This window comes from Girardinichthys multiradiatus, chromosome 21 (assembly GCF_021462225.1).
Source record: "Girardinichthys multiradiatus isolate DD_20200921_A chromosome 21, DD_fGirMul_XY1, whole genome shotgun sequence".
NCBI classification, from domain to species: domain Eukaryota; kingdom Metazoa; phylum Chordata; class Actinopteri; order Cyprinodontiformes; family Goodeidae; genus Girardinichthys; species Girardinichthys multiradiatus.
Window position 1 is genome coordinate 27062186 of NC_061813.1, and position 26551 is coordinate 27088736.

The 26551-nt window shown below is 39.0% G+C and overlaps 2 protein-coding genes across 14 annotated transcripts in view; both read right to left on the reverse strand.

Moving 5' to 3' along the window:
• Positions 1 to 2450: 2450 nt before the first annotated feature.
• si:dkey-96n2.3 (uracil nucleotide/cysteinyl leukotriene receptor) lies at positions 2451 to 7868 on the reverse strand. The gene is made up of 2 exons (XM_047349224.1): positions 7741 to 7868; positions 2451 to 6257 (listed from the first exon to the last, which is right to left on the reverse strand). The coding sequence occupies exon 2, from the start codon at positions 6242 to 6244 to the stop codon at positions 5318 to 5320; it is 927 nt and encodes a 308-aa protein (XP_047205180.1). The 5' UTR covers positions 6245 to 6257; positions 7741 to 7868; the 3' UTR covers positions 2451 to 5317.
• A 109-nt stretch (positions 7869 to 7977) lies between these two features.
• si:ch211-285f17.1 (sickle tail protein homolog) overlaps positions 7978 to 26551 on the reverse strand; it is a 197614-nt gene continuing 179040 nt past the window's right edge. For 9 of the 13 annotated variants that reach the window (XM_047349215.1, XM_047349211.1, XM_047349213.1 and 6 more), the window contains 10 exons: positions 25356 to 25503; positions 24415 to 24898; positions 23910 to 24108; positions 23548 to 23816; positions 19622 to 19777; positions 19210 to 19332; positions 14764 to 14844; positions 13012 to 14658; positions 12378 to 12509; positions 7978 to 9598 (listed from right to left, as the gene is read on the reverse strand). In XM_047349215.1, coding sequence (XP_047205171.1) covers positions 9068 to 9598; positions 12378 to 12509; positions 13012 to 14658; positions 14764 to 14844; positions 19210 to 19332; positions 19622 to 19777; positions 23548 to 23816; positions 23910 to 24108; positions 24415 to 24898; positions 25356 to 25503 — 3770 coding nt within the window. In that variant the 3' untranslated portion in view covers positions 7978 to 9067. The remainder of the gene's footprint in view (positions 9599 to 12377; positions 12510 to 13011; positions 14659 to 14763; positions 14845 to 19209; positions 19333 to 19621; positions 19778 to 23547; positions 23817 to 23909; positions 24109 to 24414; positions 24899 to 25355; positions 25504 to 26551) is intronic. The other 4 variants (XM_047349210.1, XM_047349223.1, XM_047349217.1 and 1 more) reach the window with 4 other exon arrangements.

The window sequence follows — 26551 nt, forward strand, 5'->3', positions numbered from 1 at the left end:
CATTTCCACATTTTGTGACACTACAGTAAATGTAGGGCATAAATGTGAAATAAAAGGAAAGGGATACACAGTTTTTTAAACTTATTTTTTCAAGATGTACCTATAATGTTCGGAGCGCATATGTATTCAGCTCAAGCTCAGTCATATTGGATGGATAGCGTCTGTAGACGGTGGCAGCAGTTGCATGAATGGTGTCGCAGGTAAACCCCTTCTTCTGCACCCCATTTAAATCCACTACCAACCCAAAAGGCTTCCACACAAGCAAAAATGGGTAAATGTGAAATGTTCAAGGGGTATGAATATCTTTGCAAGCCATTGTATACTCATTTCAAATACGTTAGAAATACTTACATTTACAGTGGTGTGAAGAAGTATTTGCCCCCTTTCTGATTTCTTTTTTTTTTTTTTTTTTTGCTTGTTTGTTGCACTAAAGTGTTTCAGATCATCAAAAAATTTTAAATATTCCTGTCCTGTGATGTGACTTTTGTGTCAGATGTAATGGGACACACACCTTCCACAAAGTTAAACTTTTGTCTCATCAGTCCACAGAGTATTTTCCAAAAAGTCTTGGGGATCATCAAGATATTTTCTGGAAAAATATAGACGAGCCTTAATGTTCCTTTTGCTCAGCAGTGGTTTTTGTCTTGGAGCTCTGGCATGCAGGCCATTTTTGCCCAGTCTCTTTCTTATGGAGGAGACAGAAACTCTGACCTTAACTAAGGCCAATGAGGCCTGCAGTTCTTGGGATGTTGTGGGGGGGTCTTTTGTGGTTTCTCGGATGAGTCGTCGCTGCGCTCTTGGGGTAATTTTGGTTGGCCAGTCACCCCTGGGAAGGTTCACCACTGTTGCATGTTTTGTAATTTGTGAATAATGGCTCTCACTGTGGTTCACGGAATCCCCAAAGCTTTAGAAATGGCTTTATAACCTTTTACAGACCGATAGATCTCAATTACTTTGTTTCCCATTTGTTCCTTAATTTCTTTGATTCTCAGCATGTTGTCTAGTTTTTGACAAAGTTTTGGTCTACCTCCCTTTGTCAGGCAGGTCCTATTTAAGTGATTAGTTGATTGAGATCATATGTTGCAGTAGTCAGGCCTTGATTTGGTTAGAGAAGGTGAACTCAGGTGTGATAAACCAGCAGTGTTTTAACCTGGGTGGTGGGGGGGGGCATGTAGGTTTAGTTTAATAATAAAAACCTTTATTTAAAAACTGAATTATCTGTTTACTTTTGTTGTCTTTGTCTGGTGTTTAAATTTGTTTCATGATCTGAAACACTTAAGTGTGTCAAGCACTACTGTAGATGAGTTATGTTTTTATCAATAAGGAAAACGTTACACTAGCTGCCCGAAACTAATAGAGGATTTTTAGTTCCTCATTTTGGTTTCTGTTAAAATTGTCTTTAAAGAAACGTCTCTGAAATAGAATTCTGACTGTTTCCGTTTGATGTTTAGAGCTTTTTATAGCACACAGGGTAAAAAATAAGTCACTTTTTAACCGCTGTTATCAGTAAACAAAATGAATTTGCATTGCAATATGTCGTATAATTTTTGACACTGTTAATCCTCTTCATTATACGTTTCAAGTCAATCTGGTCTGCTAAGCTGACAGATAGTGACCCATTCTTGTCCACTGGACAAATTAATCACATTTATTAGCTTTTGTTTTGCCACCACCTTTCTTAAAAAAGGATATCTCACTATTGGTATGACACAGGTCTCAACACTCACCTTTGCAGAGCACTCAAAAGAAGACAGACATGCAACTAAAAATTATGCAGAACGCATTTCATTCTAGTGTAAAATTCTTAGCAGCAGTGTCCTTCCATGAAAGATAAATTTGATGCAAAGTGTGGATGTCTGCATGCTTTTTTTTTTTTAGAGGTAACCATTGGTAACCAATCGCTGCCTCTCCTGCTTCACAGCTTTACCAGTTCTTACATGACTGTCCTAAATGAAAGAATATTTTTCAGTGGAAAAAAATAAAGCAAAATTTTTTTCTTCTAACTTTCTAAAGTCATGTAATATTTGTTTTAAAAAGCACAGATAAAACCACGCAGGTTGGACTAAACGGCTGTACACAGGTGAAGCAAATCAGAACACATATTACCAAAATGGAAAGGTAAAAAAGTTTAAATATTAAGTAATCTAAAAACATAAAAAAACCTTACAATATATGATCAATTGCAGTTTAAAAGACAGGATAAGCACAACAGGGTTACATTAGGGTGATGTTGAAGAACCCCCCCAAGGGGTGTTCTGCGTGTTGGTTTATTCACCGTAAGCTGAAAGAGTTCACAAGACATTAGAATAAATCACACGGAAACAGCTGTATGTTATTCAAGTACCTGGACCAGGGAAGCTCTCTGTCATGTGATCACAACACACACCGAGACGACTTCGGAGCTTTTCACTGGGCACATGGCTTTTATTAAAACACATGAAAATGAACAGCGCCCCTGTTTACAGTTTTTTCACACATATGGTTACGTACACACATTTTCCTGCCTACCATATTAGGACATGTTCCTGTCTCCCAGCACCTGCACTCTGCTTTTCTGCTGATATGAGAAGGGAGTGCTTGGCCCGTTAATCTTTTTCACATCCTCTCCCTACAGTTCTTCAGTATTTTCTGCTTCATCACACTCAAGGCCAAGTTTGTGCAACAACACTTCTGCAGGCCACAATGTCTTATACTAACACAGGTTATACATTTTATTTCCCACACTGTTCATGAACATAATAATAACACACTGGTTATGAACATAATAATTAATGCACACACATAATATATCTCCACAGTGTCAAACTCCACTACAAATGAATACCAATGAAAACTGATGGGTTGCCGGGTGTCTTTGAAACTGTCTATTGTCTGAGCATTTTTTCATCTGCACTGGAAAGCTTTTCCACAGAATGGATCTGACCAATGTAAAAGCTCAGTCACCCCTGGTCTTTCGTTAGGTTTGAGGATCATGCAAATGCATTGTTTTAGTAGACATAAGGCCTCTTGCTGGAGTATGATGGTGTAAGAATTGCTTTAAATAAATTAGGGCCAGGCCATGTAGGCTTTATAGACAAATTGTGTCCTTTAATCTGGACAGGGAAGCTCCTCTGTGTCAGATATGACCGGACCCACAGAAGCACTCTTTAATGCCTACACATTGTTTGAATCTTGACAGTAGAAAGTGACAAAACAACATGTCAGAGGCAGCACCAAGGTTTAAAAGGAAAAGTACAACAGATTCTGAGTCTCTTTGAATTCAGTTAAACGACATCCAATCACTCTGGATGATAATCTAACAACAATAGGAATTGTCTTAATAAAACAAGAATGCAAAATTTGCAAAACACAAATTTCTGTGCCACTGCAAAAAAATTTCCATGACTTTACATTTCTATTTTTAACATTATGTCCGGCACAGCTCTAAATTAAAAGAATTTTCTTCGCTCCATTAGATTATCAGCAGACTGATTACAGCACAGCATTGGTGCTGTCCTTCAAGTAGCATATTTACAGATGCTAACCAAGAAATTGTGTAAAAAAAAAACCAAAAGAGTATAAATATAAATGTTAAACACATTCAGTGGGTCATGTTGTTTTGTAGTTATTTTTAGTCTCCAAGTTTGGTTAAAACCTGTAATTTCAGCTACTTCCCCTAAAATTAATTGGCTGTGGCTATATTCCCTTTTCCTTGCTTCAGCATACCTGATATTTCATTTTGAAATCGTTTTGAGTTTTTGATTTAATTTTGTTATTTCATTTTTCTTTGCTTGACAAAGCTCTGCATTGAAAATTGTCGCAGGATAGTGTTCTCTTAATGTTTATTTTTATGCCTATTTTTATAATAATAAAAAGAATATGGGCAGCTGTGCCAAAATATAGAATATCGCAAATGTGGTTTTCCAGCAATAATAAAGCAATCCACTTTATTATTCATAAAATATTGGTTTTCTAAATGAATTACTGGTCATAACCTTCTGAAACCCACAAGAAAGCATAATTGGTTGAGAAAGTAAACACTTTTTTCTGTTGAAAATCAAAGCATTTATATTTAAGTTAGGCAATATTGGATATTTAAACAAATACCGTGTGGTTTAGAAAAATAACATCTAATGGCAATCAAAACTGGGAGGTTTTGTTTTAGTACTTGCCATGCATGAGTCATTTTTATTGGTTCATGCTGTTATTCTGCAACAGTGGTATTGTAGCTCTTTTCATCAGCACCAACATCGGACACAGGTCAATTCTTTGATACGGGCGTTTATTCACAGGCATATTTTCATGAAGCTTTAGCAGGACATAACTTTACATCTTCTTGCTATCCTCGTCATGATGCCATAACATCATAAGGACATCACCACATTTACGAAGTATGAAATGGAAATATGTCTTCATTTATTCAAAGAATGTATTAAATTAACTAATGCACTATAAATAATTTAAAAACATTCACAGGTATCATGTCTTAGATGAGTTTCATGTCAATGACAAATATCCAAAAAATTAAAACCACTTGAAAATGATTCATGGTTTCTCAAACCTTTTATAAATTAAAACCTAAAAAGTTTGAATTCAGTCTTGTTTTCTCTTTTACCAAAAATAAAATCCAGTCCAAATAGTTGCCTTCAAAAGACAGCTAATTAATAAGTAGAGTCTGCCGATGTATAATTTAATCTCAGTATAAATGCAGCTGTTCGATGAAGGCCTCAGATATTTGTCAAAGAACATTATTGAACAAACACCAAAGACCAAGGAACACAGAAGACAAGTCAGGGATAAAGTTGTGGGTAGGTTTAAAGCAGAGTTGGGTTAAAAAAAACAATATCCCAGGTCTTGAACATCTCACAGAGAGCTGTTCAAAACATCACCCGACATAGGAACTGCAAATTTGTGAAGACATGGCTGTTCAGCCAAACTAAGATACCAGCCACAGCAAACAGGTGGAAGAAGGTGCTCTGTCAAATGAGATCAAACTGGACATTTTTGACCTACCTGCATGTGTGGTAGAAAACTGCCCAATGCAGCTGTAATTGCAGAAAAGGTGGTTCTGTTACATTTCTCATGGGGCTGAAGACAAGAGATTTGCCCACTTTTCAGATTTTTATTACTATAATAATAATGAAAGCCATGCATCCTTTCATTCCATTTCATAATTATTATTTTGTTTGTCTAAAACCTAAAATTCCAAAAAAAAAATATTTAGCTGTTGCTATAAGACAATATAGAAAACTGCAAGTGCAAATAATGCATAACAAATATTAAATAAAAATCTCTAAATCCTTTAAATGTGCAACAATAAGACAGTCATTCAGAGACTTTAAACTGATAGATCACATCTCCTAGTTTTACAAAACAGATGAAGAAATGTATTCCTGTACATTTTGTTCAAGAAGAAATACATTACAGGATCCAATACACCGCTGATGCAGGTCAGTGCAGATGTGATCTGATTGGCTCTTTTCAATGACTCCATGCTTCCACCTATACGTTGAGCGTATATTATCCTGCAAATGTGATATGGAACAAATGCAAACAAGAAGTTCATCACTACAAGTATGATCATTTTCACAGCTTTGTCTTTTACCGGACGCTCTTCTTGTTGTTTCAGGTTTCTCAGTTTCAAGAGAATCACTACATAGGTGATAACTATGGTAGAGAAGGGAATTAGAAAAGCAACCATGGTGGAGATCAAAGCTTTGGATGATGTTCTTTCAAGGTACAGCATGCTGCAGTTGTTAGCGGAGTTGTCCTGGTTCTTTTTTGAGAAAAGTGATGGAATCATAGACACAATAACCATCACCCACAGTATGGCCACACTTATATTTGCATACAAAGGCTTCCTTACAAACTGGGACCTTAAAGGTAAAATTACAGCCAGCAATCTGTCCAGGCTGATGAAACTCATCAGGTAGAGGCTACAGTACATGTTAAGGTAAAAAAGAAAGCCTGACAGCTGACAGAGGATGTTCCCAAAGGGCCAGTGGTTGTCAGAGAGGTGATAAACTATGCGCATAGGTAAAATAAGGACATAACAGATGTCCGCAATAGACAGATTTCTCAGAAAGACCTTAGAGGGTGAAGTGCCCTTCTGGTGACAGAATGCCCACAATGCCAAGACATTCCCAGGCACAGCAATGAAGAAGATCAGTATGTAAAACATGGAGAGGATAACATCCCACAATGGCAGAGTTGTTCTGTATAACCCTTCGGTCTCATCCCAATTGGAAATATTCATAGCTGTCATAGCAAGGACCAATCTAGTGCAGAAAAAAGAAAACGTTTAGTTATTACTCTCAGAACATATAGGTTTGACTTAATAAATTTGAATTATATTAAGTGTTTATTTCTGTTGATATTTGTGAATATGGCTTACAGCTAATTAAAAAACACAATTCAGTTTTTCAGAAAATTGGAATGATATATTGCATGATACCAATAAAACTGGTTTGGAAAAATATATATATGAATTTGGGGAAATAATTTGTTATTCCAATTTATTAAGATGCACCTAAATATCATATAAAAAAATACACTATGTTGCCAAAAGTATTAAGATTCGCCTTCAAATCACTGAATTCGGGTGCTCCAATGACTTCTATAGCCACTAAGGCATGCAGACCACTTCTACAATAATTTTTTTAATGGTCGCTAGATGCCACCTGTTCAGCAAGCCCATGGTCAACTGTTAGTATCGTAACAAAGTGAAAGCAATTAGGAACAAAAGCAACTCAGCCACAAAACAATTATAGAGCGGGATCAACAAGTCCAGGTGATGGTATGAGTTTACATCGCCAGACAGCTGCTTTCAAATCTTACATCAACAAGTGCAATACAAAGGTTGGTTGCTATGGTTCATTGCAGTGGTTTAAACCACACCACCAACGGACTCTAAAGAAGTGGAGACAGGTTCTCTGGACTGATGAGTCATGCTTCTCTGTCATGCAATCCAATGGGTGGGTCTAGGTTTGCCGGTTGCCAGGAGAAAGAGACTTATCTGACTGCATTGTGCCAAGTGCAAACTTGGTGGAGGGAGGAATGTGGTATAAAGTTAGTGACCAGGGGTTGGGCTTGGAGTCTTATTTCCAATGAATGAAACTTAATGCTGCAGCATACAACGGCATTTTGGACAATTACATGCTCCCACCTATGTAAAAACACTCTGAAATTACTGTGCACCGGTGCAGAAACTAAGGTCCATAAGGGAGTGAGTAAGTGGACAAACTTTGACTGGCTTGCACCAAGCCCTGATCTAAAACTGATGGAACACCTTTGCATTGACCGAGGGCCAGGCCTTTTATCCAATATCAGAAGATGGAGATTGAAATATGGCTTTAATGATGTATTAAAACCATCATTAAAGTTCATATATGTGGAAAGCCAAGAATCTAAACATTTTTGGCAATATTGTGTATAATAATGACAGAATTGTCTCACAATTGTGATAAGAAAATGTGACCTTCCAGGAAAGAGGAACTACTCAGTTTCCTCTTTGTAGCCAATGTATGTTTTCATTGCTTTACTGAGAGTTACTGTGATAAAGTGTGACAACAATTGTCAAGAGCATTTAAATATGACATCTTTTCTTATAATTTATACTTTAATTTTATATGACTTCAATGTTCTAAGGCTATTTATCACAAAGTACAGCATTTAAACAACTGTCTAGTGTAGATAAAAACTAGAAAAAGCAGCAAAAAGTTTTACAACTTTAAGGATACATTTAGAGCACAACAATCTTACCTGTAATTGGAGCTGGACCCAGTTCTAAATATGCTCACCAAGAGTGGGGGACTTCAGTGTTTGAGTAAGAAACTGATAAAGCCACACAGAAGTGAGAAGTCTACCAGAACGGTGTGTGTGCATCAGCCTTTATATTCACACACAAACACACACACTGGTTTACCCACACGTTTCCATGTTAAGCAGGAAGCAAAACAGAAAATATATTTTTTTAATAATTAACAAAGGTTCAGTGCACTTGATGCATGCAAGTCTTTATTTGCGTTTGCTACTCCAACACACCTTTAACCACATTGTTCATTTATATCATGATTTAAAGCTTTACAAGAAAAAGAGAAACAAAACCAAAATATTTACAAAATCTATCTGTGCAAACATATTTTTGTCTCTTTTACATCACTCTCCTAAAGTATTTCAAAGGCATGCATACAAATAAACTTTGGTATGTTAAAAAAAAGACAACTACTTATTTTCTTAGTAAAAGCATTTGCTGGTATGCACATGTAGTTGAAACAAATTTAGCGCTTGGTTTTCAGTACAGTTCACATGAACAGCAATAATACATGTTAACACAACTTTTGTCCACTGACGTCGGCCGTCACACCAAGAAGAGAGCGTGTAAATTTTCCAAAAGTACATGATTGTAGTTAGGCATGAAGTGAGCCAGTATACAGCTACTTTGGCAAATAGGCACAATAAAATGAAAACTTGCATTAATGATGAGTACAGCTGATAATCTGTAAAAGAAGCTGGCAGTTCATGTTTGTTAAAAATAAAAAAATACTCTAGGAAATCTAAGTTAATCATGAGTTTCATCTTAAAATTTTGTATAAATTCATTAAAGGCTTTTACTTTTCATCCTGAACATAAGAAATATAGAGGATTAAATATACTAGTTATTAAATTTCTCTTTTTTTCAAAATTAAAAGAATTTACATGATATTGTGATTGTAAATTAACTCTATATTCCCTGTTTATGACTACTGCAAAAATATATAGATTTTCAGCACAATTAAAACCTTTCACTTCAACTGCAAAGTCAATCTACAATGTTGTCTAAGATACATAAAAAAAAAAAGTATAATGTTGGTCATCCGGTACACTAAAAGTCCAAACAAGTGAACAGAAAATGAGAGGAAACAAACAGTGCGCAAATGCCAGTGTCAAAATATAAACAGAGGGAGTGCATCATTTTAATAATACTTTCAAATAACAAAAAAAGTCCAATGACAGAAGAAAAAAAACAAAAAAACAACTGAAAGTATATTACATGGAATATATTCAGGTCTACCTGCTGTGCTATAAAGCACACGGGGTGACAATGTGGCTAAGTTGTGTCCTTAGCTGCTGTGGCTGTTGGGATGGAGGATTTGCCGCTGCTGCCGTTGTGCGATCTGTAGCTGGTGAAGCTGGGAGTGTGTATGGTGCGGATGCTCTTCCCACCTGGGCCCAACGGTGTGGGAGACAGAGGGGAGGGGGAGAAGGAGGAGAATGAAGCGGAGGAGGAGGAGGAGGAGGAGGAGTGCACTCGACCGTTCTGAGTCTGTGAGGAGAATGAGAGAGCTTTACCTGTGTGTTGTGAAGGTGCGGGGAGTTTGAGGGATCCGTTAGACAGTGAGGGGATATGGGATGAGGGTAGGGAACCGGAACGGGGGGTGTGAGAGGACAGGACGGAGGACTTTGTCGCAGAGGGAGGAGCGGAAGAAGACAGGTTAATGGGATTAGTAGCATCGGAGTTTAGCGCAAACTGGGGGCTGCCTTTAGCAGAGCTAAGATAAAAAGCAGGGATTTTAGAGACGGGTACAGTGGGGGAAGCAGTTTTATGATCCCCTCCCACTCTTTTAGCACTTCCATTAGCCTGCAAACAGATGCCAAAACAGATACTGGTTGTCAAAAAAAGAAAACTGGTCACACAACACATGTAAAGGGCAAGGCGATGTTAAAAAAAACAACCTTAAGTTATTCACATGGACAAACAGTATGGCTGCACAAACATCAACATCAATGAGGCAGAACTAAAAGTCACCAAAAACAACAAACAGCAAGGAAAATAAGCATTGAACATGTGACATGTTTGTCTTAGTCACTATTTCTCTAATGGGTCTGTTGACATGAAATTCACAGCAGATGTTGGCAACAACCCAGGTAATTAACATATACAAAGAAATCAAAACAAATAAGTCCACAAATAAAGTAATATGAAATAATGGGGAATTACACAAGGTAAAACTATTGAACTTGCTCACTGAAATGTGTTAAATACTTAAAAAACTTCAAGATGTCTTCTGTACGGAGTAACAAAATGATTAAAATTGTATTAAAGTTAGATGAATGACTGGGTCTTTCTAGCACGTTATTTGGCTGTGGGGTTGGGGGTCATTATCTTGGTGTAAAATTCACCCTTGTTTCATCTTGTGATGCCTTTAAAATATTTTCTGGTACATTTCTCCATTCATCCTTCCTTCAGTTATATGGAGTCTGCTACCACCATATGCTGAAAAACAGCCCCCATATCATTATGCTCTCATGATGTTCCCCAACTCACTGTGGCTGAGTGCATAACTGCTGAGTGCATAATTTATTGTTTATTTAAAAGTATTACTAATTTCAGGTCTTTCTTAAGCTCTTTTCTGATTAATCTTTTGACTCTTCTGTAATGCCTGGTTCACACGGCAGGATATTCAAATTGTTGGCTGATTTTCAAAACTTGAGACCCCAGACGTGACGATTAAATATAGGTGTAACACGTTTGGTCCCACAGTATGTGGTGTCCAGCCACACGGCAAGCACAACACACCACACATGAACAGATTTCTCCAACAAACATTCAGATTACAGAATGTAATCTCACACAAACCTCTCGAGATCAAACGTGAGTTTAGAGTAATCTCCTTCCGTCTGTCACGTCGCTTTCTGATTGGCCACACATCACATTCAACAGGCTGCATGCTCGTTTGTCATCGGGGAACACCCCATACAGTAGGATATCGGGGCAAGACAATCCGAAATGTTGAATATCTCAGATTTCACATCGGAGCGGTCCCGAAGTCCTTCCGAGCAGACTAGATCACTGTTAACACACCACACATGGCAGCAATATCTCTTTAGATTATCTTAAGAGCATCACGATAATCAGGGCATGTTAGAAGCAGAAGATCAGGGCAAAAATCAGCATAAAAATCCTGCTGTGGGAACCAGGCATAAGAAATATTGCAAGGAGTACCTAGTTGAGGCTGTTTTAAGGGCAAATGATGTCCTTCCACCTCTGAGTTATAACCCCAATTGGGCTGACTTAAAAAAAATCTAAGTTTAGAAAATTGTCTGTAATGAATGCCATCAATGCGGTTTGTTTTTTGGTAATTGCTCTGGAGCCTCTACAATAAAGGAGGCTTCACAATAAGAACAGATAATGGACAATCATGAGCATCCTCATCAAAAGACTAATACAGCAACACATTATCTTCAGTCAGAGGCTTTTTCAGATCTACTGTAATACAGATGCTACAGGATATCCTTCCTGCACACAACCATAACCATGTACAAATGACCCTTTAAAGAAACTTGGATAGTTTAAGTTAATGCAACATTTCCAGCTGGGTTTAATAAAGCATTTTTAAATTTGAATTTAAACCGAAATTCATAACGAGGGATTATTAATAAATTAATTATTTGGGTTTCCTGTATGTGTGGATTATTTTGGTTGTCAAGAACATCTGTTGTGAATTGAATGTCAATAGCCTTTTTAGAAACATATTAACTGGGAAAAATGCTTAAGTGTTCAACACTTGTATTCCCTGCTGTATACGGAAGTTCTGTTTTTTTTTCTTCTAGAACTGAGAGACACGTTACCAAGAAAGAAAACTGCAAAGGTTAAACAGCACGATGGCAGACAGTAGTGTATCTGTGTTAGAGGCATTGTTAGGCATCGTGAAAAGCTGTCGGAGAAAATCGAGAAGGCAAAGATACATATAGGGAGCTGGAGTGAATAGGAAAAAAGCGTTAAAAGTTTGAAGAGTGGAAAAAGACAGGGACAATGTGGACTCCACTGAACTGATGGTGCAATGTGAGTAGGTTATGCCAAGGTCCTGACGGTAAGAAAACGTATCACCGTGGGGTTAAGGAAGCTGAGCAGTGATGTCGGGTTTGAGCAGAGTTGCAATATGAGAAGGGAGGAGCCAAACAAAAAATCTGTTAAATCTGTATTCGAACATTGCCAGAAGGGTTTTAGGGTTTGGCAACACTGTTTAGGAACTCAGCTGTGATGGAGAACTGGAGATGTGATGACAACTCAGATGATGACAACACAGGAATCCACCTTTCTTTGCCTTTCTCCATTTTGTTTTGTATAGCCACCAACACAGTGAAAACCATGAGCAGTGTGGACATGCAGAAGCATACAGTACAGTGATGTTATGGGGTAACAGTCAAGAGTCAAACATGCTTTTGTGTCTTTGCAGATTCGAGAATAACAATAACAGATCCACAGTTGCAACCACTGTGGCTTTAATTTTTCTTTTTCACAAGTGAAATCTCACAGCTTTGGTAGTTTTTTTTCCCCCTCGTTAAATGCTCCATGCTTTCAATAACCTTTAACTTTAATTCTCCTAGTCTCCGGTAAGACCCTATAATAAAACTACCTGTCGAAACTGCCTCTGAGCGTCCTGCAGTTTTTGCTGTTTTCCAGCTTTGTCAGTTGTACCCGGCGACTGTCTGGACTTCGCAGACAAAGGGACCGGCATCCGACTAGTAGGGGAAGCAACACTGGTGTTCTGCAAGGGGATCCAAATGAAAAACAAAACAAGAAATAAAAAAAAAGGGCAGAAAAAAACAGAATAATTTGGAAGTGTGAGAAGTCAAAACATGGGAAAAAGTTTAACACCTCAAAAAAATCAACACCAGTGAAAACCATGCATCCAGAAGGACCATAAACCTCAAAGTCAGTATATATAGTGCATGCAGTTGAGAATAAGGAGGTAACGACCATCATGACTTCTCTGATGATCAGTGCGCCACTTGCTGAAAACCTCCAAGTTTTAGCAATGAGCTGCAGGAAAAAGATGCTAGTCAGGAACCCAACAAAATGCCACCCCAATCATGTCACCATGATTTCACAGTGGCAAAGCCACTGGGGTTACTTCCAACATTTCTGAGCACCTGTGGAGTGGATTAATGACTTTGTAATTTCAGTGGTTAGGGTTGGAGTGAAGGTAGGTTGGAAAGTGAAAGAGAAGGACCCAAACTCTCCTGGTGCAACAATAGCTAGAGAGAGACCTGTTGTACGGTGGTAGGCACACTGAGGACAGCGGTGGTGTTGTTCGTGGCAGAAGGGGCAACAACAGGGCGAGGAAGGAGCTGAGGTTTTGTCTTCTTTTGCAACAAACGTTTGCCGGGTACTTTAGGCCCATGCGCTTTAGAGGTAGGGAGAGAGGAAGACCTCTTTAACCCGAGAACATCTGAGTCTTTCCCAGTTCTTGCCTTGGTGTCTTCAGTGCTGACTGGCTCTTCCGTGGAGCGTGGTCCCATTTCATTAATAGTGGTTTCCAGCTGTTTGATTGTTTGCTCAAGACTGTCAAGAGTCTTGTAGGCATTCTTCCGAATCTCATTGGTTCTGCACAGGGTGTCTGAGTTCTGGTCTTTCTGTGTGCTAGACACCGATTCCTTGATGGTCTCTGCAAAGGATTTTGAGCGAGCAATCTCAAATCTCTTTGCTTCCTTGTGTTTCCTGACTGTACCATCAGGTTCTTCCTCGTCTTCATACACCACCACCTGTAAGGTCTTCTTTCCAGACTTGGTGCCTGTGCGAATTGCTTGTGTCAGTGCTGCTAGCTGTTTCTTGGGGAACTTGAACTTGAACTTCTTCTTCCCATCTTGTTTGGCATCTCCATTTGTCTCCGTGTTCATTCCACCATCCATTAGGTCAGATATTGAAGATGAGGATGAGGATGACGATCCTGTGTGCTCCACAGTAGTCTGTGTGGACATGATCTTTTCACCATCCACCAACTTTGCACCTTCAGCTTTCAACTGCAGCCCACCGCTACTCTCCGTGTCTGACTCCTCACTCTCTTCATCGATGCGTTCTTCTGCAAGCATTCTCTCCAGTTCGTCTTCGCATTCAAATATGGTGGACAGTCGCTTGTAAGCTGAGCGGATATCCATTGGCTCATCAAAAATGATAATGACAGGCTTCTTGTTAAAGCCATTATCCTGTGGCACACTGGGATCAACTGTAGTGTTGGCTCTGTTTGATGCATTGCCAACAGTAACTGTCTGGACACTACCTTTCTTGGCACTGACCAGTTCTTGGTACTCGCTACAAGACAGTGGCTGAACCTTTTTGTTGGTGATCATAAATGCAATGTCCGGTGGTGGGGGCGCTTCTTCCCCTGGTAAGTCAGGACTAAGACCGGTTCCATCAGTACTGTCTTCAAAATTAGCTTGAGGTAAATCACATTTGTTGCTTGCAGTCTTTCTAGGTGGAGGAACTCTATGTAGCTCTTTTACAGGACTGCTGGTTGTGGTTAACATTTGCTCAGGCTTTGTATTTTTAATTGAGGAAACATGCTCTGGTGCCAGTTTGGTTTTCTTTTCAGTGGTTGTTTTGTTGAGCTTTTTTTCCTTTTGTACTTCTGCACTAGTCTTCAAGGACTCAGCACGTTTAACTTGCTTTCGTGGGAGTTTGAATCCCTTGAGTCCAGTGGGTTTAGGTGATATCGGTGGAGGTGTAACAGACGGAGGTGATTTTGGTGGTGGAGATATAGGCAGCATCTGATGTTGCTGGCTTGGAGAATTGTCATTAGCATTGACATTTGACACCTGTGTTAGAGGTTGTGAGGGCTCCCTGTGTTCTGGGGTGTCTTCCAGTCCTGATGGAGGTGGTTGATCTTTGGGAATCTGGCCAGTCACGTAATATATGACCTGTCAACATGGAATTTAGAATCTTGAATTACTTTCAAACCCTGAAACTCTAGAATGAATATTAAATGAATTGAACGAGTGTTAGGAACTGAAAGTTGTACATACCCCTGGGCTCTGTCTTGTAGTAGTATTTCCATTTTCATCTGTGTCTGGATCTTTATCTTCTCGACTTGGCTCTGAGCTCTGCTAGGACAATGTGTGAAGGAATAATATTACTGTGCAACTGGTGTACCAGGTTGCAACAGATCAACTCTGAAATAAAAAAATTCCTAAAACTGTATTGACCAATTATCCTCCATAGGTCAGTGAAAAGATATTACCATATCCCTTTGAACTCTTTTCTTTTTACACAGTGGGGGAATTGGTAATTTTGTATATTTGCTCGCATAGATAGAAATGAACAGTCTCTAATTTTCCTGTAGTAGTTTTATCATAAAGAAGACAGAAAGAGCATCAACCCCAAATCCTGAAAAATTACATAAAAATCTGACTTTGACTGAATAAGTATTTTATGTTCAATAACTAAGCCAGATTTTTGTTTCTTAGAGATTGGTAGAGGTTTTCTGTTTCAACCTCTTCTCCATCATGGGCAAGACCAGAGAGCTGTCAACAAACATCAGGGACAAGATGGTGAGTCTACAAGGATGAAAATGTGCTAAATGACCATCTTGCTGATCTTTTAGCAAATTCCATCCCTGGTGGGACAGTTTTTGTATTACAAATAAATATAAAATGACCATCACTTAGGGCTGTGTGAAATTAGAAAAATATGTACTTGGATTTTGCTGAATATAGTAATGACACTATTGATTCATTTAACTCACATTTTTCTCACTCTTCTCTCTCTTTTCCATCATCACAATGTCCATACGATAGTCCTTGAACTGTAACATCTTGGTTATTTAAATCTTTAAGAAGGGGTGGGCATCAATGGCAATAAAAGTCCATTAAATTGGCAAAACATATTAACATGCAGATTTTAAATGTATGGTACTTGAAATTTAAATATACTAAACAGTAAATATACCAAGTAGCGATAATGATTATTCACCCATTGGTGTTGCGACAAACACCAACGGGTGAATAATCTGTATTTTATACAACCATATCATCAATCACCCTCAGTCAGTGGCTCTTTGCATGTTCTTGAATCTTGGGTTGAGGATGATTATTAGTAAGCTAAGAGATTGGTCCACAACTACACTGGAGGAGTTTTTAAGGAACTGAATCATCAAGAACAAAACTGGTATTGCAGTACAAAATAATAGGTTGAAATATTGTGGTCCCTGCCATCAAAGACACGTTTAACACTACTTTGAGCTTGTAAGAGAAATAATCTAGAGACTCTAAAGACTTTGGTCATATTTGGTTTCTTTACCCATCCTGAGATGTGTGCAAACCTGATGAGCAACTAAAAGAAACCGCTAGCCAACAATAATTTCCCATCTATTCTAGACTACTTGTCTGAATGTATACAATGGACATCTTGAACACAATTTTCTCTCTGCACATGAATGTGCAAGATGGCCATGATGAGAGCACGAGCTGGCCTGCTGTGTGCCTCTTATAACCCTCAGTAAATGCTCCTCGTCTGGTTGCTTTGTTTCCTGCATTGTGTTTTTCCTGCTCTTACTGTTCCTGCCACGATGTCAGCAAAAAAATAAACAACAGTGATGGAGGCTCTAACTTCTAGCACTATCAAAGAGATACATGCAAAAAATGCAACATTTCTGTGGCCTGTGTCACCCCAACAAAGCTGAGGTCTTACGTAGCACAAATCCGCACGAGTAGGAGGGGGAGAAGCCTGTGCTGACTTGATTGAAGTCATAATGAAACGACTGTCTACTGTTTAAAATAACTTTTTCTTTTACTGCTAACTCACAATCATGTCTATCATGCCACAACTCGTCACTAACAACAGGTTGGTCTCACAGAAACTGGGTTCAGTCTTAATCATGAATTTTTTTAGTAATGCTTTACAATAAAAGATTGTAAAAACTTTTTTAAGTCTTTAATTTTTATGAAATCTGTTGCTGCTGAAGTTTCGTACCTCTTCAAATTAAAATAAAACTACAATTAAAAATAGAAACTGTTCATTCAGAAACCAGATGGGTATCGAGTAATTATTTCCCCACACTCTTGCATTGCATAACTTTCTGTTAATGCTTAGCTGTTCAATACTGTACAAAACGGAATATAGCTCAGATAATTGTGTGTAACCTCTTTGAGATTAACTCAATTTGAGATGATAGATTATTGATAAAAACCTTACTTCTGGAAGCTTTGATTCTGACTTTCTGTTTTGTACATGAAAGAGTTTCATTAAATGACATCTAGTTATACAGTTTAACTCATGTTTTATAAGATATTTTGTAATTTCATCAACATTACCAAGGGTGTCATGTGTTGAAAGTTAACAGTAAACACGCACTTACACTCATCCTAAAACATTGAAAGACATGTTTTACAAAAATCACTTAAAGGGCTACTTCTGATATTTTTGAAGTAAGATTCTATGAAGTTATTATTTGTAATAGTTACCTTTATTGCGATGGAAGATTACATATGACCAGGATCCTTTTGGAAAAGTAAATGCATCCTCTGAGTGGAGGAAAGTAACAAGCTTATCCGATGTATCAATCTGCCTCATCATATGATTTTACGAATCAGCTGATTGTCCTACTGGGATCATTTTTTAAACCACTACATGACCAGCAAAGCACATACCGTCCTCGATGCAGGTGCACAACTTACATTCGGATGCAAAATCTAAATGTTTACTCTATAGGGTGTTTGTTGGCAATTGTACATAAGCTAACCTTCAGTCCGACAGCCCTGAGGATATACATAACACAGGTAAAGAGACACTGCTATTGAAATGATGCCACTGAGGTCTAATTGATGCAAAATTAGGTGTGAGGTTTTGCAAATTGTGCCAATCAGAGACAGAGATGATCAATCTGATCATTTACCAGTCCTTATCACAAATCTGGAAATATTAAAATGAAGACGACTGATTGTCATAAAATAGCAAAGGAGGATTTATGAAATTCAACACGACACCATGTGTGCACCTGCTCATATCCTTTCATTTCAGGTTGGTCTCTGTGGCTACTACTGTCAGACCTCCTGGAGGAAGACGGGTTTATGGTATTTTCAGACATCACCAGGCCGGCGTTGGACTAGGTCTAGGCTTAAGCCTATCGATAATACTTTTACAGACACCTTTTTTTTTTAAACTAAACAGCTTGTGCGTTTCTTAGCCAACACACATACATTTGCAAAGAAATATAGACAGTTGCTGTCGATTTTATTGTCTTAGGCATGCTGGAAACATGTTAAATTTTAGGCTTACAGACGAATTGGAGTTTTTCCAATGCTCAAAAAGCTCATGGCCAGTACTGCTTACTGATAGTTAAATATAAAAAAAAGGAAAGAATTTCATCTTGCCGGTTAAAACAGCAGTGTTTTCCTTTGTGTAGGCCACTGACATATTTCCCACCAAACTAGACATAAACTAGTTGTGTGCGTCACTGACAATACCAAGAAATTGCCCACGTCATTAAATGTTTAGCAGCCTAAGCAATCATATTTGGCATCTGGTACGGGTCTAGTCCATCGATTAAATTTAAAAATTCAAAACCACCCTATCTTCCTTTAACAGCAGTTTTTAATACTTGGTTTCTCCTACATTGCTACATATGTTGCCATGCCTAAGCTGACTAGCTTGTTAGTCTTTTGCCACTCTGAGGATTTATTTGCTTGGAAACAACCTCATAGTGTATGACGTCTTTCTACTACAGATAAGGAACTGGTACTGACAACTTCCCACGTTTAACCTTTTAAATGTATCTTCCTGGAACATATGCATATTCTTTAGAGTTTTGTCACAATAATAAACAATGTAGTTGGAGTTGGATTGGATGAAGGTGTGAAGCTCGGAAAAGCAAATTGAGGTGAAGTTGTGCAAAGACAAAGAGATTGGGAAGTGATACTTCAGAAAATAAGAGGGGAGAGGAGCATGCAAAGTGGTAAAGTTGACCTTTGGTGAACCAAGTCTGCAAAAACACATTGTGTCTATAAATGTGATTTTAAGTATGCTGTTTATCTGAATTGTCAATCAATTGACCAAGTTCCCTATTTTCTTCTTCTTTTACATAACATTTAAATGCTATTAAAGAAAGACACAAGACGTTTTAATTGCCCACAACATACATGGTATATTACAGGTCTTTATTGATTTGGTAGAAAAGACAAATGATAGTTTAATCAGTCTTGAAACACATCATACAAAAGACACACCAGCTCAATTTTATGCAGACTTAATCCTGAAAAAAACCAAAGCTGTGAAATCCAGCAGAATCAAACATGGGAAGGAAACAAGGCAGCAAGGAAAGGAGTTTGGTGGAGAGAGTGGCTATAGGTTTCTTTCGAGTCAAAGCATGAGCACAGGGGTGGTAGAAGTGTTAGGAAAAACAGGCAGCTAGTGCATTACGCAGCTGTTGGTGGCAGGCAGTTAGTTGGGCAGCTGCACGGCGACACACGTGTTACCTTTTTCTCTTTGAGGGGCAACAAATTCCCTGGTCTTAGTTCTTTGATTTGGGGTTCAATTCGATTGGTGGGCTCAACCAAATTTTTTATCCCTAGATCCTTAACTGTGCACTTCTGGAAAACCTGAAGGTTGGAGACAAGTCAAAGGGACATGGGGACAAAGATTTTCAGGACGGGATGAAGACTTTATGCACTACAGCCACAGCTGTGCCATTTGTCACGTACTAAGGAGGATTGTTTCTTTTGGCATCTGTCAGCACCCAGCTGTTGCCACTTCCAATGAAATCAACCACCACAGGAAGAAGCGATAAGCAAAAGATCCCCGATATAAAGAAACAAATAAACCCTGTCCACTTGATTGCCAGGATTGTTTGAGTGTGAATGTGAGTGTGAGTTTTCACATGCATCTAACCTGAAGCTCGGCCATGATCTTGTCGCCATCATCTTCCTCTTCTCTATTACCAGAAGCAGTGATGGGAGGAGGTGTGACGGGTTTCGGTTTGGTCTCTGGAGGAACCTTTGTGGGCTTCGGCTGAGGAGATGGAGGAGGAGCATCCTCCTCAACCTCCTGTGAAAAGTCATGTAAATTAAGCTACTTTACATTATGCAGCAAGAATGTGTCAAGGTTTTGTGCCATTGTGCTGATTGTACAAAGAAAACTGCATTACGATGACAAAAACCTGAAGAGGGACCATTGTTTTTTGATGTCATAAATTCTTAGCAAAATTACAGAGCTTAAAGTGCATATAACATCAAGTTTTATAGCCAGAAAGCCTAAAAATCTTAAGGGTACAAAACAATAATATATCAATACTACCATTTTTTTGGCTGAAAAGCAGATAAGTAATTTCAAAATTAGCTTTTTTTTTTTTTTACTAAAAGAGGCCTTGGAGTCCCAGGAAAATGTCAAATGGATGCTGTGCATTTAATCCCTCCATAGGGTGCCAGTTTGTTAGGTCATAAAGCTATTGCTCTCAGGCAACATTTCTCCTGATCTCATTCTTCTCATTCCATAAAGCAACATCTAAGTCTCCACTTTATGAACTCAAATTCAAGCTAAAGAATTGACAATCACCGCTTTTCTTTTCGGTGGCCATTATATTAGGCCCTGATGCCTGAGTTCTGCCTTCCAAATGCAGCATCATCGCTCTCTGGCAACTTTCAGCTGCACCTGTGTTAGAAGTAGAATCGGAGGCAGATCCTTTAGTTATCAGGCTCCTCTCCTGTGGAACCAGCTCCCAGTTTCAGTCGGTGAGGCAGACACCCTGTCTACTTTTAAGGCTAGGCTTAAAACTTTCCTTTTTAATAAAGCTTATAGTTAGAGTGGCTTAGTTTATCCTGAGCTATCTTCCTTATGTTTTACCTCTGTCTTCTTCCCTCCCTGTCGGATGGAGTAAGGGGGGTCAGGTTTAGCCTAAACCGGCTCAGTTATGGTTGAGGTGCAAACACACCCTCCATTTCTGCTACCTGTATGACCCCTTCTCTTTTCCAATGGTTATAATCAGTCTGACAGAGAGAGGTATCCCAATCGTTGTGGTTTTTAGTATAACAATGGCCACCAGTGGGCTCTAGATGGACAAACTGTCTACTTTTAAGGCTAGGCTTAAAACTTTCCTTTTTAATAAAGCTTATAGTTAGAGTAGCTTAGGTTATCCTGAGCTATCTCTGTTATGCTGCTATAGGCTTAGGCTGCTGGAGGACATAATGATCACTTTCACCCTCTTCGCTACATTCTCACACTACTCTCCAATTTTGCATTATTTGCTGTTATTTCAGCTTCTAACTTTGTTCTCTCTTTTCTCTTCCTAGAAGCTACACCTGGCCTGACTGTGTCTACCTGTGACACCTTTCTGGAGAGGGGCATCGTCCAAGCTTCTGCTGGCAACAACTTAATGCTCACCCTCTACCAATTATCTACATGGCCCTGTCTTTTAGTGTTTAACTCTTTCTCTCTCCTAGACATGGCGATTGACTGAGCTTTTCTGTGACTAACTCTATGTGCTCTCTTTCAGACTCTAACCTTGAAAACTGGCTCAGAGTTTATTTGTTCTTTCTTTCTAGGTGAAACGACTAAAGGAGCTACATCCATTAACATCTACTTTTCCTTCCCATAGAAAGGACTCCTGGATCAGTGCTTCTTTGTTCTCTTTGTGTCTCTGCTCTGTTCTCTCAAACCCCCAGTCGGTCGTGGCAGATGGCCGCTCACCCTAAGCCTGGTTCTGCTGGAGGTTTCTTCCTGTTAAAAGGGAGTTTTTCCTCTCCACTGTCGCTACATGCATGCTCAGTATGAGGGATTGCTGCAAAGCCAACGCCAGGGACTGTCCACTGTCTCTACATGCTAATCCAGGAGGAGGGAATGCTGCAAGTCACTGACTGGATGCAATCTGCTGGGTTTCCTTAGATAGAAAAACTTTTTATCCAATTTGAATAAATAACTGAATCTGACTGCACTGTTCAATGGTTAGGATTAATTGGAATGTATGTACCTGACTGTTGTGAAGAGCCTTGAAACAACATGTGTTGTGAATTGGCGCTATATAAATAAAACTGAAACTGAATTGTGTTCTCTTTTTTATTTTGGCCTTTTAATCTGCAAGCCTGAACGCAGCTAAAAATAAAAACATTAATATACTGGTCCTTCTCAAAATATTAGCATATTGTGATAAAGTTCATTATTTTCCATAATGTCATGATGAAAATTTAACATTCATATATTTTAGATTCATTGCACACTAACTGAAATATTTCAGGTCTTTTATTGTCTTAATACGGATGATTTTGGCATAAAGCTCATGAAAACCCAAAATTCCTATCTCACAAAATTAGCATATCTTTAAAACGGTCTCTAAATGAGCTATGAACCTAATCATCTGAATCAACGAGTTAACTCTAAACACTTGTAAAAGATTCCTGAGGCCTTTAAAACTCCCAGCCTGGTTCATCACTCAAAACCCCAATCATGGGTAAGACTGCTGACCTGACTGCTGTCCAGAAGGCCACTACTGACACCCTCAAGCAAGAGGGTAAGACACAGAAAGAAATTTCTGTACGAATAGGCTGTTCCCAGAGTGCTGTATCAAGGCACCTCAGTGGGAAGTCTGTGGGAAGGAAAAAGTGTGGCAGAAAACGCTGCACAACGAGAAGAGGTGACCGGACCCTGAGGAAGATTGTGGAGAAGGGCCGATTCCAGACCTTGGGGGACCTGCGGAAGCAGTGGACTGAGTCTGGAGTAGAAACATCCAGAGCCACCGTGCACAGGCGTGTGCAGGAAATGGGCTACAGGTGCCGCATTCCCCAGACCTGGGCTACAGAGAAGCAGCACTGGACTGTTGCTCAGTGGTCCAAAGTACTTTTTTCGGATGAAAGCAAATTCTGCATGTCATTCAGAAATCAAGGTGCCAGAGTCTGGAGGAAGACTGGGGAGAAGGAAATGCCAAAATGCCAGAAGTCCAGTGTCAAGTACCCACAGTCAGTGATGGTCTGGGGTGCCGTGTCAGCTGCTGGTGTTGGTCCACTGTGTTTTATCAAGGGCAGGGTCAATGCAGCTAGCTATCAGGAGATTTTGGAGCACTTCATGCTTCCATTTGCTGAAAAGCTTTATGGAGATGAAGATTTCATTTTTCAGCACGACCTGGCACCTGCTCACAGTGCCAAAACCACTGGTAAATGGTTTACTGACCATGGTATCACTGTGCTCAATTGGCCTGCCAACTCTCCTGACCTGAACCCCATAGAGAATCTGTGGGATATTGTGAAGAGAACGTTGAGAGACTCAAGACCCAACACTCTGGATGAGCTAAAGGCCGCTATCGAAGCATCCTGGGCCTCCATAAGACCTCAGCAGTGCCACAGGCTGATTGCCTCCATGCCACGCCGCATTGAAGCAGTCATTTCTGCCAAAGGATTCCCGACCAAGTATTGAGTGCATAACTGTACATGATTATTTGAAGGTTGACGTTTTTTGTATTAAAAACACTTTTCTTTTATTGGTCGGATGAAATATGCTAATTTTGTGAGATAGGAATTTTGGGTTTTCATGAGCTGTATGCCAAAATCATCCGTATTAAGACAATAAAAGACCTAAAATATTTCAGTTAGTGTGCAATGAATCTAAAATATAGGAATGTTAAATTTTCACCATGACATTATGGAAAATAATGAACTTTATCACAATATGCTAATATTTTGAGAAGGACCTGTATGCCAATGAAATGAAATAGAATATGGAGTTCTAGCCCAACCAAATAAAATAAATGATGTAATTAGCATAACATGGACTGATTAATTAACACAGACCTAAATGAGATGACATGACATTAACTACTTATCCCTACTGACCTGGGATGAGATGCTCTCTTTCCGAGTTGTGTAGACCACCTCTCCAGAACGTGTTGTAGTCATGCCTGAGCTGGAGTTGGAGAAGGGTTTTCTTGGAGGTGGCGGTGGTGGGGACTTGTTTGATTTGTCAGACACCTGTTTGGTCAAACTGTCAATGCCTGCTGGCTTTATGGCAGTTTTTGAGGACGCTAGCTTGATAGATTTCTCCATTAAAGTCTTCGGACGTTTATCAGACCCCTTCTTGGCAGGTTTGTCTACTTGAGGCTCCTCTGTAATACAAGTTATTCAAACAAATAATGCTAAGTAAATGGTTTTTAGGCATAGAATGACACAGTGAAGTTGCATGTAGGTTTGATTTGTACCTGATGGTGACTCGACCGGGCTGGGAATGTCTCCCTGTTCTACTATACCAGCAGAGGGCAGTATTTGGCTTTCTTCTAACTCTAAGCTTGGAATTCCCTTCATCATGTTGGCCTGGGCCGCTTGAAGGATCTTCTCAAACTCTTTGCCATCATAGTGACCCATATTCTGCCTTTTCTCTTCCCATTCCTTCTCAGCTGCCTACAAGTTTTAAAAGATAGAAACAGAAGATAAAATATATATATATATATCTTCAAAACTAATAAATGGCAGACTTCTAGTGATCTAACAAGTCAGCTGGTTAGATTCTAGACTTCTAAAGCTAGATGTAGATAGAGAGAATTTTCTGTTATCTCTCTGTTTTTTCTTGTCCTAGAAGCTACACCTGGCATGGCTCTGTGTTTGGCTGTGACACCTTCCTGGAGGGGGGCATCGGCTAGGCTGCTGCTTAGAGGTGTAAGTATTTTTGCAATGCACTGTAAAACATGAGAAAACATCTAAACATACCTCGATGGACATAACTCTGTTTTTGCTTTTCTCCTTAGTGTTCTGGAGCTCCTCTATTACGAGATCCTGGTGAGGAGCGCCATTGCCATTCCCTTGAATCTTCTTCAGCCTGGCAGGACTCTGTGGATCTGAGATGACCAATTTTGGAGATTCCCGGTCTTGAGGCTTACTCAGGTTAGGACTGGGATTCTGAGTGGGGCTAGGGCTGAGGGGAGGACTGGGTTGAACTGAAAGGGCTGCAGATTGCTGGGACTGCTGCATGTGAACTGGAGAACTCTGGACATGATGGATGACCACCGGGGATGAGGGCATCACCTCGGATCTGACGGTGGAGGTCTGTGGCTCTGGTGTAGCTAAGGAGGAGACGAGCTGGACTGATGTGGAGGGACCTTCTGCAGTGGCTTCTGCAGCTGTTGTGTGGCTGTTACCCACTGAGACACTAGTAGAAGGATCGACCCCTTTCTGAGAACCCTCAGTTGAATATCTGCAGATTGAGTGAAACGGTATTTGATACAAATAACATAAAAATTCAGTTAAAAAGACTATGATGTAAAGAAATGTGGTTTAAGGGAGTAAGTTATTTTCTGAAAGGTACAACTCATGGTTGAGCAAAAGGCCAAGACTGAGTTTGGTATGTATGACATATTAAAATGGAAATGAAGTACTACAATGTCCACCAAATTAATTTGGTCATCGGTTCAGTGAAGGTGATGAAAGAAAATCTAGCTGGATCCTGGATTCCTATGTTCACAAGGAATGACCGCTTTGATGGCATGAAGGCAGTATAATCAAACAGCACAATCTCTCACATCAGACTCCTTCGAGAAGCTCTGTAGTGGCCCGTTTGATTTCATCTTCAGTTGCCCCCTCACACACTCACCCCCTACACTCCAGAAGCACCTGTTCACCGGATCCCTACTTTAGCTGCATTTTCCTCCTACCTTCTCAGGCTGCTGAGAGTGTCGGTCAGACTCTTGACCCGTTTTAGCATGCTGTCGAGTTTGTGAGGCTCCTCCTTCAGAAACTTAACAGCCTCCACTTCCACTCTGAGCACAGCTCGCATTCTGGTTTGCAGGGCTGGGAACTCTCCTTAAGTAACACACACATGACAACCATGCAAAGAGTTTTTTTTATCTTTTTTTGATTGTGGAAATATCATTTACTCTACATCTACATACATAAAGTTTCCTATGAAGTTTTTTTTTTTGGTAAAAAGTAACGAGAAGTATCAATGTAAAAGGTTACCAATATATCAATATAACAATATACGGTCATGGTGATTACGTTTTGAAGCTTGGTTTCTCCTAATTATTCAGTTCAACTTAGTTTAGTTTAACACAATGCATCTCAATTCAGTTTAATCTAATTCAAGGTAACTCCATTCATTGCATTTTAGTGCTATTAAGTTGAATTTAATACGATTAAATTCAGTTAATTTAAAATAAATTCAGTTAATTTCAGTTATATTTTTAACTTATTTCTATTCAATTTATTGCATTCCAGTACAGCTTAGATTAATTTATTTAATTAAATTTAATTACATATAGCTCATTTTGCTTTGACTGATCTCAATTCAGTACAATTCAAGTCATTTCTGTTCAAACCTATTCAGTTCTGTTCAATTCAACTTCATTCTTTTTATTTAAGCTCAGTTCAATTGACTCCGATTGTTTTTTTAATTCAGTTCGGTTCAATTCAATTTTAAAACATTTAATTAAGTTGAAATCATAAAACCAAATTGAATACATTTATTTCAGTAAGAAACAGAAAAGAAGTAAATATCTCCAATTCAAATCCAATTGAGTTCTGTCCAATTCAGTTTATCTGTAAATGAAGCCAACAGTCAAATTGAAATCCAGTTACATTCAGATCAGTTCAATCTGTACAATGTATGCCCTGCACATTTAAAACAGCCCTGTTAATATTAGATTTTATCCTTATACATACAACCTATTTAAAGCTAGATCATTCATTTTAATTTTATGAAATAATTATCACTAATATATTGTAAAGTCCACATTTTTAAATGTTGTTTTGTTTGGTCCTACAACTGCTGGTAAAACTTAGAGCTCATCTGCTAGTTACTATTTATGCTTGGAATTTGGTTCAAAGGAAGTACATAGTTCATTGACCTTCA